General features: G+C 46.0%; 1 protein-coding gene across 1 annotated transcript; it reads right to left on the bottom strand.

Moving 5' to 3' along the window:
* CLCN6 (chloride channel, voltage-sensitive 6) lies at positions 1–14615 on the bottom strand (the record flags this gene model as incomplete). Its single annotated transcript, XM_010135631.1, has 22 exons — positions 1–879; positions 2146–2271; positions 2925–3032; positions 3725–3881; positions 4520–4677; positions 5295–5481; positions 6101–6207; positions 6352–6511; positions 6612–6765; positions 7110–7236; positions 7599–7725; positions 8628–8794; positions 9034–9147; positions 10127–10259; positions 10888–10946; positions 11055–11122; positions 11693–11819; positions 12047–12153; positions 12558–12624; positions 13321–13386; positions 13884–13949; positions 14556–14615. Coding segments are annotated over 22 exons (2526 nt in total), but the record flags the coding sequence as incomplete, so codon positions are not given.
* Positions 14616–14743: the final 128 nt, after the last annotated feature.

The following is a 14743-nucleotide window of genomic DNA, read 5'->3' as shown; positions in this document are numbered from 1 at the left end:
AAGAGATCTCCCTGCTCAGAGATGTTCTGCAAATGTATTGAATATTTACAATCCTAAACAATAACTGGAATTGAACTGTTTTGAACTTGTGATTTGCTGAACTGCTCTCAAAAGTCAGCGGCTGGCAAAACATCACATCAGTGTTGCTTCCCCATGAAAGAAGGAGAGATATTAGGAACAAATGAAGTCAGAGTGGAAAAACACAGGCAACTGGGAGCACCTACAAAGAGTGGTGTATTTCCAACGAGGCGGCTTTTTTGAGAAAAAGCCATCCTCCAGAGCAGCTATTTGATTACTGCAAACTTCAATATGTCCTCTCAGCCTTGACAGTGACCCCCTTCTCACACAAATAAGGCAACAAGGAACAAGGAAGAGGAAAAGCAAGACATACAGGAGGACCAGGAACAGACACTGCAGTTCTCTGCACAGGAAACAGTGGAGCTAGATGGTTCCCTTTCCCAACCCTTAAAAAAACCCCAAGCAAAACCAAATACCAGAACATACAGTGTCAGGACAACAACTGATTAAAGGAGACAACTGGGGCACAGGAAAAGAAAAAAACCTCGATCAAGAGTGGTCAAACCAAGTGCCTGAGACCAATCAACAGCTCTAGGCCCAGGCAGCTCCTCTAATTCTCTTGCTAGCAAGATGTTTTCCAGCTCCCCAGGCTTGATATGCATGTGAGAAGCCAAACGGCAAGTCTCGGGCCTTGTGGGGTCCAAGCAGAATGCGAACGCGTGTGCAGGCTTGGAAGAGGGAGGTAGCCACACCGACAGTGGGGCAGGGTGGGCAGGGGCATCAAATGGTCTGATAGTGTTGTCTCAGTCTTGCCTGCAGAAATTCGTGGGTCAGGTTGTGCCGAGTGATTATCCCAACAATCTTAAAGAGGAAGAAAAGAGGAAAAAAAGATGCAAGTCAGTATCACAGATGTGCCACTAAGAGACGTGCATGGTAGAGCTGTTGTTCTTTCAATCCCCAAAAAGAGGGAACTTGCAAGCGGTTCTTGACCAGTGCTGAGTTAGAGAGGGTTCAAGTTCAAATCTTGCCAAAACAACACCCCTTCCTTTCCCAGCACTTACCTACAAGACAGTGCTTTACCTACTCCCAAACAGACAGCTAAACTATTGCTATCTTATCGGGACACAGCAGCAGTCACCTCTGCCTAGGAAAGGAAATCCTGTCCATGTTAGACAGCACACGGATGTAACCTTCTGGTATGCCACATGACATGACTGCAAAAAGCTCCTATCGGACACATTCTAGGAAGCTCTAAAGACCAAACCAGAGAAATGGTAACGACTAGCTAAGTGGTGACTGCACACTGGCCATCACTAGCTGACCGGTCACAAAAGGGACCCTCTCCCAGCCAGCTGGGGAAACAGTCAAATCACCCATTTCAGCTGATGAAACACCTCGGAGACTTTACACAGTGAAAGAGTTTAGAGCTTAGGCTGCTCTCTCGTACTGCAAGAGCATCTTGTACTAAACATGGGAGAGTCAACATCTCTTGTTTTCAACCAACGATCTCTGCAGTGTAGCTGTTAGGAAATCCCTATGCTGTTTCACAGGGCCAGATCAGTCCAGGCTTATGGGAAACTTTTCTCATTATGTTTATAGGAAGTTACTGACACCTACTGACTATTCCTGAGCACTGTAGACGGCAGACGCAAGAACAGCGAATCAATCACAAACCATTCAAAGAAGCCTCTATTTTGCTGCTCCCATGAGTAGGAACAGAATGCAAGTTCCCTTCCAGCAGAAAAACCTCCTGCCTCAACACATGGGAAATTCTGCTCTTGGCCTTGAATAAAGCTGTTAAAGAGGAAGCCAAATCAGCGGCCTCTGATGAGCTCAAGGCCTCTGAAAAGTCCGCAAGAGTTTCCACATGCTGCCAACCCAGGACAGGAGAAAGACTGCACGTCCTGCCCTTTGCAGGGAAAGCGGGAAGCAGGCCTGGACACAAAAGATGGCAACAGTCACAGTAACCAACAGTGCTTCAGAGCCTTGAGAATCACATTCTGATGGCTTTAAAGCATTTCTGTCTCATGTTAAAAGGGATCTTAATTCTCCTAAAGGTGGAAAACATTGCAAAAAAACCCAATGGCTTTTTTGTTCAGCCAAGACAAAATGGAGGTAAGGACCCACCTCTCCAACGGCATTCACAACAGGTAAGTGTCTGAGTCCCATTGTCCTGAACAGGTTGAAGACTTGTGACACGTGAGTATTTGGAGAGACAGCAAAGGGTGATGGGTTCATGTACGGGGTGACATCCTAAGAAAGAAAATAAATTATATTAGTTACAAGAGGAATTTTCAGTATCTCTGGGAATCACTAACAAGCAAGTCCTACAAGTCCTCCAATGGACAGGGTACTGGACTGTGAGCATCTTCTATTTCTCCACAAATACAAAATTATTTCAGGAACCTGAATTTGTTGCAGCTTGAACACTGTAACCCATGATCTTAAGAGCCCAATGCTGCAGAAAGCCTCTCAGCAGAAGAAATGCTGGCCCATGAAAATAAGAATGTATATTGAAAAAACAGTTTGGCCTACACAGCAGCCATCCTGTCAGAGAGACAACACGCCTGCCACTGACTGAGCTGCCATCACACCGAGTTCCAAACAGCTACCAGCAGTTTGTCTATCCAATCTCACTCAGGCAGGAATCTAACCTGGAATAAAGCTAAACTAGACAGGTAATGTCTTGTTCTGCAAGTAAAGCACCTGTAAACGATGTAACCTCGTAGCAGGTACGAGGATTGATTTCCACATGAGGAAAAGGATAACTGAACGTGTGAGAAGTACAGGGTGCTGGTTACTGCACCCAAAGGTGGGCTTAAATATGCTCTCAGCTTTTTTTAAAGGTTTGGGATAGTCCTAAATATATATCAGGAAACACTGTCACACTGCAGTGCATCTCTTACCACTATCATGCGAGGGTTCAGCAATGTGAGATCGAGGTCATGGATATCTGGATAGCGGGGGTAATCCTCTGACATCTCTGCATGGGACAGACGAGGCTGACTTGCACTCTGCAATTAAAACAAATCCCACCGAACCGATGTGTCACCATCTCCAACAGCACATGGGCTGCAAGCAGCACTCACCCAGATCTCATCCTCCCACTCATCCAGATCTCCTGCCACCATACCCACACACAGAACTCGTGCAGAGGAACTCCAAGCAGCTCATCTCAGAACGCAGCAGTGCAGACCCAGCCTACGGAGGCATTTAGCTGAGAGCAACGGATCTGCTCTCCAGCCTCTGACGGATCTGCACTCAACACTGGAGGGCAGCCACAAACCAGCCTTGTGGGAGATGGGTCTCTATCACAAACACTCATACTGATCTGTGATACAGCTGACACTCCTCTGGTAACTCCCTGGCAGGCAGCAGTGAAAACACACATATACACTGCTGGTTGCTCCATTTGTATTTAATACCTGCCCTCTGACAGGATGGCACCTTTATGCCACAAACAGGTCTGTTGATTTATTTTTTAAACAGTAGCTGTCCTCTTTTCCTGGGGATATTCAACTTTTTTTATTCTAAAGCTGCAAGGGAGAATTCACATTACTCAGCTGCAGCTCTGAAAACACAGATGCATTCCTTAAAGTTTAAGAATAGGCAAATTCTTTTTGAAAGCAAATAAATATTGTTCCCACCCTCCCTAGCAGAGAGACTAGGGATGTCTCTGCTGCAATTCCTGATTAGCAAGACTCACCGACTGGCTCTCAGAGTAACAAACACCCCTGACAAGGAGGGTGACCAGCTGCGAGCGCAAGATCAAGCCATGGAAGGTCAAAGGTCTGAAGCGTTCCTCCATGGTCCACTCTTCACTGGGAGACTGGTCAGGGTACAGGTTAGGGTAGGGAGTATATCTGTGACAGATTTAACATGTTATAAGTTGCATAAACTTAAGGAGAGACACATACCCCCAATTCCAAAATAAGGACAGCTATTTCAGCTCTTCGCAGCCTTCTCCTGAACATTTCAGGGACTTTTGCTGGAGTTGAGTAAATCTCTTCTCCACCAAAGAAACCAGCAGAGAGGGATCAAGAGCCATTACCACGGGCAGAGTATAACAACAGCAGCAGAATGGAGACAGTCTCCTAACCCTCAATTTCAAATCACTTGCTACTAAAGCAGCTCTCAGTGCCAAATTATTCAGATTCTAGTAAAAGCTGAAGCATCTGGTAAAACAGCAGGGTCGTAAGAGTCACAATGACTACGTTAGAAACTGATTCACTAGACTGGGCTTCTGCTTGGAAGCAGCTGCAATACAAGCCGGGTGACTCAGTCCAGCTACCAGAAAGGTGGTATCAATATTACAGCACCAGGCCACTAGCTCCTGCACTGACTGATGAGACCTGACAAGTCCCTTCTAAAATGCGGATACGAGCACTGTTTCCTCTGACCTACGGAATTACATGGAATGACAACGCTATGAAGCATCACAACACATCTCAATGTATGGAAACAACCTGCTTCCGTATGTTCATGCCTACCGGGAGCTCACCTTCTCTCTAACATCTGCTGCAGCAGATCCTCCTTTTCCGGTGGCTCCTCTGTTGCTATGTGCTCATCACACATGTTGCGCAATTCACTTGAAGGGTAGGATTTCATAGACTGACTACGCTTGCGCTGCTCTCCAGCTCGGGTGAGGATGCTCGATTTCTGGGCACAACAAACAATTTTCAGATACTCACTATGCAGGTCAAGTTATCCAAGAACAATGATGAACTACTTAATCACGGCTTTGTCACCAGATAAGGTTCCTTAGTCACTGCTGCTGCAGTACTTGCAAGAATAGCCAATAGGAGTGTGCTCTCCTTGGGCAAAGAACCTGGAGTTTAGGAACTCGGGCATTGTTTTATGCTAGAGCACAAGCACACCACAAGCATGTTCATTATTCATTCTGACTTTAAATTTTAAGCTTCCCAAGAGATTAAAGCATCTCCCTCACTACCCCTCCTACAGAGGACAGAAGCATTTAAGCACCTAATACTGATATTCAGTTCTTCAGAGCCAAACCCAAACTCCTTACGGGTCTATTCTGAACAGGTTACTCAGTCCTCTTAACTTCTGCCTCTGCAAATGCAGCCCATTCTTCTGCCTGTATCATGGCCAGGAGAGTAGAATGAAACTGAGTCCTTGAAAAGTTTGTATTACAGTAGGTGCTTATCTCTGACCCGAATTCTGCACTGACAAAGGCCTAAATAACAAAGAAAGGGTCTTCCGCCTGAAAAACAAAGCTTTTTACCCTTCAACTTATCAAACAAGGAACTTAGTACCTTGAATTTGATGTTGTTACTTATCAGTTGATTTCCCTTCATAAACTCCCTCTCATTGCCCCGGTTCTCAGTCACTACAGGGAAGGCATGATGGACAGTCGTGCGCAGGATGCTAACAAGGGACTGGATCCTGGTGTGTGGGTAGACATACGTCAAGTTGGGTTCCATGATGTCACTGGCTCGTAGTCTGAGGAAACAGAAATCCAGGATTGCTGCATGCGTTAAGGCAGTGACAGAAGGTTGGGAATGGACTAACAAGGGAAGAAAAACAGTCCCAAAACGAGATCCTGAAGGAGTCTGCTGCAGTTTAGTTCTGTCAGCATCTTGTACCTGTTTGGTCACCTTCACTGTGTTATTATTGGTGCCAGCACTGTTATTTTATGTAAAATTTTTTTAGCATAACATTGCATCATTGATGTATTATAGATAAGGAAAAAGCTTCCAACTTTTCACACAGAAAGTGTTTAAACACTGCTGGGAAAAGATGACAGTTGAATAAGATGAAATTCTGCAAGAAGCAAAGTCCAGTGGAACATTTTCACAGAGTTCTTGCTGAACCTCACAAATCTGCTTCTCAGACCTCTACCCACCCATCCCTCTCAAAGGGCTCCTGCACCTCTTTCCTGCTGCAGGCATGCTACAAAACTCCCAACACCTCTCACAGCAGTGCTCCTTACAGCTGCTCCTCTCAGAGCAGCCAGGTTCGTTAGAGATGAAGCATCATCCCCCTGCATTACAGCACTCCTTTGAGCAAGAATGCTACCACAACCTGTGACCCGCAGCCCTGCCAAGAGGAGCAGCCTTACTTATCCATTTCCACCTCTGTTTCCCACTCCAGAAGAGGCACTCCTCGCAAGTTCACATGGATGTCATAGATGCCTTTGTTAAAAAAGTCTCCTGTCCATTTGGCTATCTGCAGAGCAAACAGAAGGGCTACTGAGTTGTTGCTCAAGTATAAGACTCCTTGGCTTATCGCAGCCCTGGAAGGAACAGAGATTCAGGGCCAGCACACGTTCAAGCAGTCGGCAAGAAGCCAGAGCTCAGACCCTGCACTCACCATGAGGGTGATCATTATTGGGAGCCCGTAAGTGATCTCGTTGGTGGATTCAATTAGGATGACGGTCAGGCTAATTGTCATGCGGACCACTCCTCCCAGAAATGCTGCTGCCCCGATCAGTGCAAAGGTTCCCGAGTAGATGTGATCCAGGCCAATGTAGCTGAGGCAAAATACAGGGCCCAGAGATTAGAATAACCCGACTGTGAGCTCGGTGTGCGTCTGCAGCACATCTCTTGCACACACACGCACACTCAATGCACCTTTTGAGGAGGTTGGCGACCAGGCGTCCGAAGGCAGCCCCACAAAGCAGTGATGGCACAAAAAGGCCACTGGGCACAGAGATCCCGTATGTCCAGCAGGAGAGTAAGAAATAGAGAAGGAAGAACAAGGACAGTGTGACTGGGCTGAAAGTACCTGCAACACAAGAAGATTCATGACTAAAGGGGCACAGGTCTGTTGGACAAAGACAGCAGTCTCGCACCATCCACCCCTCAAGCTCACAGAAGGCTCATCTCACCACACCTACTTAAGTCTCCCAGTCCAAACACACATGAAGACAATGAGTAAGCGAGAAAGAGAGGAAAAGCAGGACTTTCTTCCCATGGAGGAGGCTTTTGCCTGTTGTACTAGCAGTCCCTCAGAGCCATGAAAGCCTGAAGATGCTTTTAGTCTTGTAGTTTTTACAACAAGGCTGTTTCAAGCAAGACGAAGGTCTGAATCCTAATCACAGGCTGGGGCACTGTCACCTGGCTACTCACCGTCCTGGTGGAAAAGCTGCAAGATAGCTGATTCCTGAGGGTTGAAGAAGAGTGTGGCCATGTCATTGTAGGTTTCATTTGGGCAGAAAAAGGTTTTGATGCTTGAATTCACATCCTCCGACATACCCTAATGCAGGACACAAAAGAATGAACAGTTAAAATCCACTCACACCTACACTGGCCTTTGGGCAGAATGGGAGCTATCCTTCTGTACAGGGCTGTCAGCCAGCACTTTGGGAAGTTCAAACCAACTTCAACAGCGGAGACGGGGCCTGCAGCATCAATGGGCTCCCTGATTCACAGCCTGAGCTGCTTTGCCGAAGTTCAAATGTACAAAGGGTAGCTTTCATTATTCCCCTAAGCTCCTACAACTGTCCACAGACTTTCACTGCAGTTCTGTTATGTACTGCAAAAGGCTGTCAAAAGCTCATTATGTGCCTGTGCTTCAGCAGTACAATGAGGATGTATAATCTCCACATAAGGTCTCACCTGCAGGCTCAGAGTGTCATTGCCACTCTGACTGGTGGAAGACAGCTGCCGGCATTCCCCCAGAACCATGGAGGCTAGAAAGACCACAACCGTGGTAGTCAATGACACCAGCAGGCTCTCCAAGACTCTGCAAGCACACAAAAGAAACCATACACTTACACTGAGGCCTCTCAGCCCTCTAACTCAGTCTCAGCTCCCCACACAGCTTGTGACTGTTGCTTCCTGCAGCCTTGTCACATGGCCTAACATCAGAAGCAGGGGACTCTGCAAGTCAAGCTGAATTAGGACTTGTTTGCCAGGGATTGCGTTAACTCCCCTGTTTCATTGCCTGCTCCCAAAAGGAGCTATTTCTGCCCAGCGAACACACAGCAGTCATGAATACATAGCCACAGCTCAGTGATGAGGCTGTTCACATGGAAATGATGTTCTGTACATCCTTACAGGGTGAAAGGCTAGACAGGACTGGACAGGCTGATGTACAGACCCTCATAACCCCTCTTCTTTTCCAACTGCTGAAATACTTTTTTTTTTTTAAACCTGGGCTTATTTAAGAATTGTCTAGAGTACACAAACAGCTATTTTCCAGAAGAAAATGGCAATTCCCTCTCTAAATAGCACAGATATTAGCTCAGTTGTGGATTTAATTAACCACGATAATTAAAGTAACAGTGGGATCAGCTATTCCTTCCATGTTTGACAAGACATAAAAAAAAATACTGCATGGGGACAGAGGTCGGGTTTGTTCAGCTATAGCCTTTATCATAAAGAGCTGCCTTCAAGAGCCCTCATGAGTGGAGTTGCAGCTCTCTTGTACTACCAAATTAATTACAAAAATGCAGAGGGACTGTAACAGCTGTTTTCTAGCATTCACTTGCAAGTTCTATGGAGGTTTCCTTTTGTGATTTCAAAGAGAATAGCTCTGGGATTTCCTCCAGTCCCACTCACCGGGACTTCTAGATTGATGCTGTCACTCTGGGATGCTGAACACACATCAAAGATCCCTGCACAAACCCAAGAGTGCACCAATACCTGACCAGCTTTGGCTTGGGATGCACATTCCGCATGCGGTACTTGGCAAGTCTCTTGTTCAGACAGTTGAAGGTGGCTCCGAGAAGGCCTCCCACAATTCCCATCAGAATGAAGAAGCCCAAGTCCACAGCTGTCCAGAGGTGGCACTTCTTATCAGACTCAGAACACTACATGCAGAAAAAAATGTACAAAGAAAGCATTACAGTAGTTGCTGTACTGATGTTTCTGTCTTCACAGCTGGAGACTTTCAGCAGCCATGACTAAAAGTGAACAATTCTGTCTTAGCTATTACAGCTGCCCTTCGCTGAAATGCAAGCATGTATCACAAAAAAAAAAAAAACAACCAATCAAACCTGAAAGAAACACTGAACTGACAAGAGATTGGAGGGGGAGTACTAAATCTTACCTTAAACTCCCCAAAGTTCAGCAGCCCAGGGAGCTGGAAAGACCCCCAACTTCCAAACTGAATCCCAGAGCGGAAAAAATTCAAGGTGAAGGTGGCAGCCATGGAACAGAAAAGCTGAGGAAGTGAAAAGAAAAGGAAGAAGTAAAGACTCCCAAATTAAGATTGGCACACTCAGCTCTCCCTTGGGATTTATGGCCTGGGGAAGGACACCTCAGAACCTACTCAGGCTTTGGGAAAATAACGCATTGAGGTTTAACACCCATTCCCTGCTGCAAAAGAGAATAGGGCTAGAACAGACTACTATAATCATCTCATTTGGTTTCCCACACAAGCAGTCAGGAATCTCACCTAGTAATTTTTGTACGGAAAGCTTTTTTTTTCTCCCCCAAATATGCTAATTTGCAGTTGCAAATCAATTACAAGGCACTTACACAGCTTGCTTAGAGACGGAATTTAGGGCTTCACCTATTAACTTGTGTGTGGAAAGCTTTTTTTTTCTCCCCCAAATATGCTAATTTGCAGTTGCAAATCAATTACAAGGCACTTACACAGCTTGCTTAGAGACGGAATTTAGGGCTTCATTGGCTCCGAGAGCTACCCTGGCAAACCCCCTGGCTCCTTTTATCATTGCTGAGAAACAGTAGACTAACTGAATCCCATCAACAGGATATTTAGCATAAGTAATGCCAAATGCATCGTGAAATCCAGTATGTTTTTAACATACTGCACCTTCAGGGAAGTAGGCACTACAGGCAGAGAAAACAGCAACCTGAAGGCACAGGACATTGCTGCTATACAGCTCCCCAAGGCAGAGAAAAGCAGATAGAAATCCAGTACCTGCCTACTCTGTTCCCAAAGGATCACTCAGAGCCCAGGTACACTAAACCTGCTGCCTGTAGAATTGTCCCATAGTTCCAGATAGCATCAGAATCATTTCTGCTCTTGATCTGGAGCACTGATAGAGCAGGCAATCTCTCTCCTGCCAGGATCGCTCAGGAGGAGACAGGATAATCTGAACGCCCTCATGGACATGCCCTCCCAAAGGTCCAGCTCAAGGAAGAGATGTACAGAAAGACCCAGGCTCATTACTTACCACTTTCCATGTAAGTCCCTGATTCCAGAAAGAGGAACCTTCTTCCAAGCTGAAAAGAGTGCCCCCGATTGGGGCTCCAAAGGCAGCTGCAACCCCTGCAGCAGCTCCAGCAGATACAAAATCTCTTTTATCCCTGAAATGAAAACAATCTCAGTTTAGCAAAGCGGAGGTTCTTAGGTTCTGCAAAGTAAGAAGCCATTCCCATTTATGTATATATCCCAGGGATACTGGAGCGACAGATGGGAGAAGTGCCAGCCGTGGCAGGCAACAACATTTATTCGCTAAGTCATTGTAGCATCCTATTCTTTCTCTGAAGGACCAACACAGAGCAAAAATCTGGCACTACACAACTGCCAGGAACCACCCTAAACCATGGGACTCCAGCATCACCTGAAAGAATTACAGAGAGGGAAGAGCAAGATTTTGTTCACATTCAAGAGAGGCAGCTTTCTCTGTAGCATAGCTGGGTCATAACGGGTAACTGAGCTTGTTCCCAACAACGAAGCCATTTAACCATTCAGATTAAAGGTTTTAAATGGGTAGAGATTTGCTGAATAGTACAAAAGACCATCAATGAACACAGAGACCAGAGCAGAGCAGCATGGAGGAGTCAAGTCCTGGTGTGATCTTGCTGCCTAATGAAACTGCAGGACACCAGAGAGAAACTGAAAAAACTGATTCACCCCTGCCCGTCACCCTTCTCTCAGGGAAGCCTGCTCACTCATCATCCTCTCCCCTCCTCCATGTCCCGGGTACAGTACCTGTCACTGCGGAAATACGGAAAGTTAAACTGGATCTTCCTCAAAGAGATGCTCTGGAACTACAAAAGAAGTAAAGATTTAGCAACACAGGAGATGGAAACTTACTCCACACAGTACTCTCACAAAGCAGTGGTGTGACCAGGCCAGTGACCCAGACCAGCACTAACCTGTGGCAAACCCGCACCCACGACAGCACCACTGTGAATCATTGGACCCTCCTTCCCGACAAAAAGACCTGGAAAAACAGGATCAATGAGGCAACACACTCCTCACAGCCCTCCCTTGTTGACAAGGCCAGGAGAGATCAGCTCAGCCCTCCCATGCCATGGCACAGTCCCCTGTGCCAAGCCTGCAGCTCCTCCCTCTCTCCTCAAGGTGAAGAAAAGTGTTGACTGGTGCCCCCTCAGCCCCCCAAATGTTTGCGAAGACTTTGCACTCCAAGTGGGCAGAACCATTCACAGCTCCTACAAGGACTCTGCCCTCTCCAAGTCACTCTGCCCTGCTGCCCAGAACACAGGCTGCTCCAGACAGTGTGTTCTGGAGAATTCTCAGGTCTCCCTCTTGAGCCACAAAGAGCCTCTTCTGATTAGCCCACCCAGAAAAGTACCTGTTCCCCCAACAGTCCTGAGTCTTCTATTTTCTACTTTATATATGCTTTCATGGCTCACGACTCCTCCAGCCCATCAAAATTGTTTCACCGGAAGGCAGGAGAAGCCTTTTGTGCCCTGTGTACAACAGGGACAGCATTTTTCCCCCTCAGAGATTCCTTACCCCAACAAGATCAATACACCACAGCCTTTCTTACCTCCTGCCACACTGAAGAGCACTCCCGTAGCTTTGCACATCACCGTCCGGAGACGCACAACCCCTGGGACCTTCACCCCGTTGAGGTAGCACTTAATTTCAGGAATTCCTGATCCGGCTGCTACAGGCTGCAGAAAAGAAACACCAACACTGTGGTGTGTGGATTTCTTAGCTGACCAACAAGACCCCATCAGAGAGCACAGCAAGGGACCAAGAGACCTTGCTTATAGCTAAATCAATTTAACACTGGGAAGCTAGTTTGACATCTTGAGGCAGTAAGTGTTTTTGGCAAGAAGGATACTTCATACCCCAGATCTGTGTGGAAGGGAGGCTCCATAAGGAGCAACAGTCTTACCTGGATCAGGACCAGAAGACTAGCAAGAAAAACAAAGGTCAAGTTGAACCCCAGCAGCATCAGCAAGGACAATGCAAGACAGCCTTTCTCAGTGCATTCTTCCACCGCTGCAGAGACAGTTAAGGAAAACGATGTTCGCCCCACCAAAACACAATCATTCGGTACTGTTTGGGGGACTCACTGGCTTCAGGAGCCACATCTGCGCTTCCTAATCCAGCCAGGGCAGCTGACACAACCCATCAGGAAGCCAGGCTTCATTTTCAGAGCTCAGGACTGAGCTACAAGGAAGGAAAACCATGCATTCTTTCAGGGATTAGCCTTTGCCTGTGTACATGATACTGGAAACGTTTTTTGATTTCAAGGGCTTAATTACAAAGGCAAGTTGAAAACTTGATTGAGCAACAACATGACTGATAGCAGAGAAGTCTGAAAGTCAGCTGTTCTGAGCAAAATACAGCATACAAAAAAGAAAAGGAGTCTAAGAGGAACCCATACACTAGGCAAAAGATACAGCTTTGTACCACCCGGAACTTGAGCTGGGTAAAGAGCCGTACGAAGAAATCCACAAAGAGGCCCACCTGCGAAAAACAAGACAGATCTGCCATCAGAAGTTACTACACGCAAGTAACAAAGATCGCTTTCTAGGAAGTCCTGCCAGAAGAATGCACACGTGGGAGGACAGGGATGACGAGGACAGAGCATTCAAAGTAAAGTAACTTTGGAACCTCTGACTTGCTGCCTCCTTCGTTCTCTCTAGGACAGATCCATCTTAGAATTACTCCTGAGGAGATGCATTTCAGGGTGCTAATCTGGTAGGACTTTTGACACCCACAACATACTTCTGGGTTCAGAAGAAAGCTGGTGTTTAACTGAGGCACACAGTCAACAGAGCTAATTTTTAACACTCCAGGAAGCACAGGCAGTGATGCTAGCACTGCCAAACATAAAAAATAATGCACCTCGACTGTAAATTAGCTTCCATTTTTATTAAGTGCTCACTTTGGACAGGTTTTCCGGCATGCAGAATTAAAGGATTTGTCAGAATACTTTGCAAAGAAAGCACAGCAAGTTCTAGGATAAAAAAAGGTTTCTTGGAAAATAGTCTAGTAATAATGTGCTATAATTCCCAAAAGACAAGTCCAGTTACTAAGCTCTCCCCTTCACGAAAGCGAATGTTTCCTCCTCTTTACGTCTTGGCCATTAACTTCCAAATTCAGGAGACTCCTGCTTAGTCTCCTGAATTTTCCTCACTCCCCAAAGAGCACGAGTCTTACCAGTCCTGTGCAGACTCCAATAGCGAAAACCATCACCCACTTCACTGCTTCATATCTCTGGGCTTTCTGTTTAGGAAGATTAAAAAAAAAATAAATCTAAAGTGAAAGTAACATAGAACTGAGGATTACAAGAAGGTGGTTTTGGGCTCCACAGCTCAATACAGATGATGGTGACAACAGCAAACTGAAAACAGGGAACTGAAAGTGCTGAACTTGCTCATTTTAAACCCGAAGATCAGAACAAATCCTGGGAGCTATAAACTCCTTTTCACAGAGAAATCAAGAAAGCACAAAGGATTTCTTCCATAAAGAGAAAGCCCACAAACTTCCTGCAGCGAGAATATTTAGAATCATAGAAAGTTTTGGGTTGGAAGGGCTGTTTAAAGATCATCTTCCATAGGCAGGGATGTGCGTCACTAGATCAGGTTGCTCAAAACCCCGTCCGACCTGGCCTTGAACAATTCCAGGGATGGAGCACCCACAACTTCTCCAAACAAATTTCTCTGGGCAATGTCTACAGTTCTAGCTCTCAAGCTAATGAAAAAGAAAGACCAAGGTCCTACCTTGTTGTCCATATTCTCCAAAACTTCCAAGTAGGGGTCATTGATGCAGCGATCATAATCCAAGCTCTGCAAGAATGCCAAAAGGTCAATTTAAGAGAATCAGCTGCAACAGACTGTGAAAAAAGCCACAGACTGAAGACCCTGTTAAAGATCAGAGAAGTTATTACTACCCCCACAGTAGGCTTTGCACAGCAAGAGAAATAACTCCTGGAAACAGCTTCATTTACATGTTCTCAGCAGAGCCAGACCCTGAGAATCAGAAAGCGAAAGAACGGACTAATGTCACTGCCCAGGCTGAGAGAGATAGGGAACCAAACAGGAACATGACTGATTAATACAGCGTTCAATTAAAGCAGTCACATTGTACAGATTTAGACTTTACTTCTTTAGGTGCCTCTAATTTGACAGTGCAGGGGGTAACATTAGATCTTCATACTTAACCTCTCACTACAACAGGAACGCTAGAAACTAATTCCTCTCCAGATGAACAGCATACATTCTTAAGCTTATCACAGCAGGGAGTTAAAAGCAACATGGAGTTGCTCAGTCGGTGCCAACACAATCTCACTAGCGATGCATTTTGAGTACCTGCCCCATTACAAACTCAGATGTAAATCTGTCTGCAGTTCTTTTCACATTACTTTCATAAGCTGCCATCGGTTAACTTCTCACCTCATAGTCCTTGCGTGGAAGGATCTCATCCTCCTCTTCATGAGTTTCTCCTAGGATTGTCTGCAAAACCAACAAAGGAGGGAAAGCAAAATCATCAGGGGAATGAATGCACGTACAGTTAGTTGCTCATGAACACTGGGAACAAAGACAAAATTAGGGAAGGCCTATGCCACACTGCAGAGTATAGA

Source organism: Buceros rhinoceros, unplaced genomic scaffold, assembly GCF_000710305.1.
Source record: "Buceros rhinoceros silvestris isolate BGI_N320 unplaced genomic scaffold, ASM71030v1 scaffold23234, whole genome shotgun sequence".
Taxonomy (NCBI): Eukaryota; Metazoa; Chordata; class Aves; order Bucerotiformes; family Bucerotidae; genus Buceros; species Buceros rhinoceros.
Note: the sequence above shows the minus strand (reverse complement) of the source record. Positions and strands in the feature narration are given on the sequence as shown.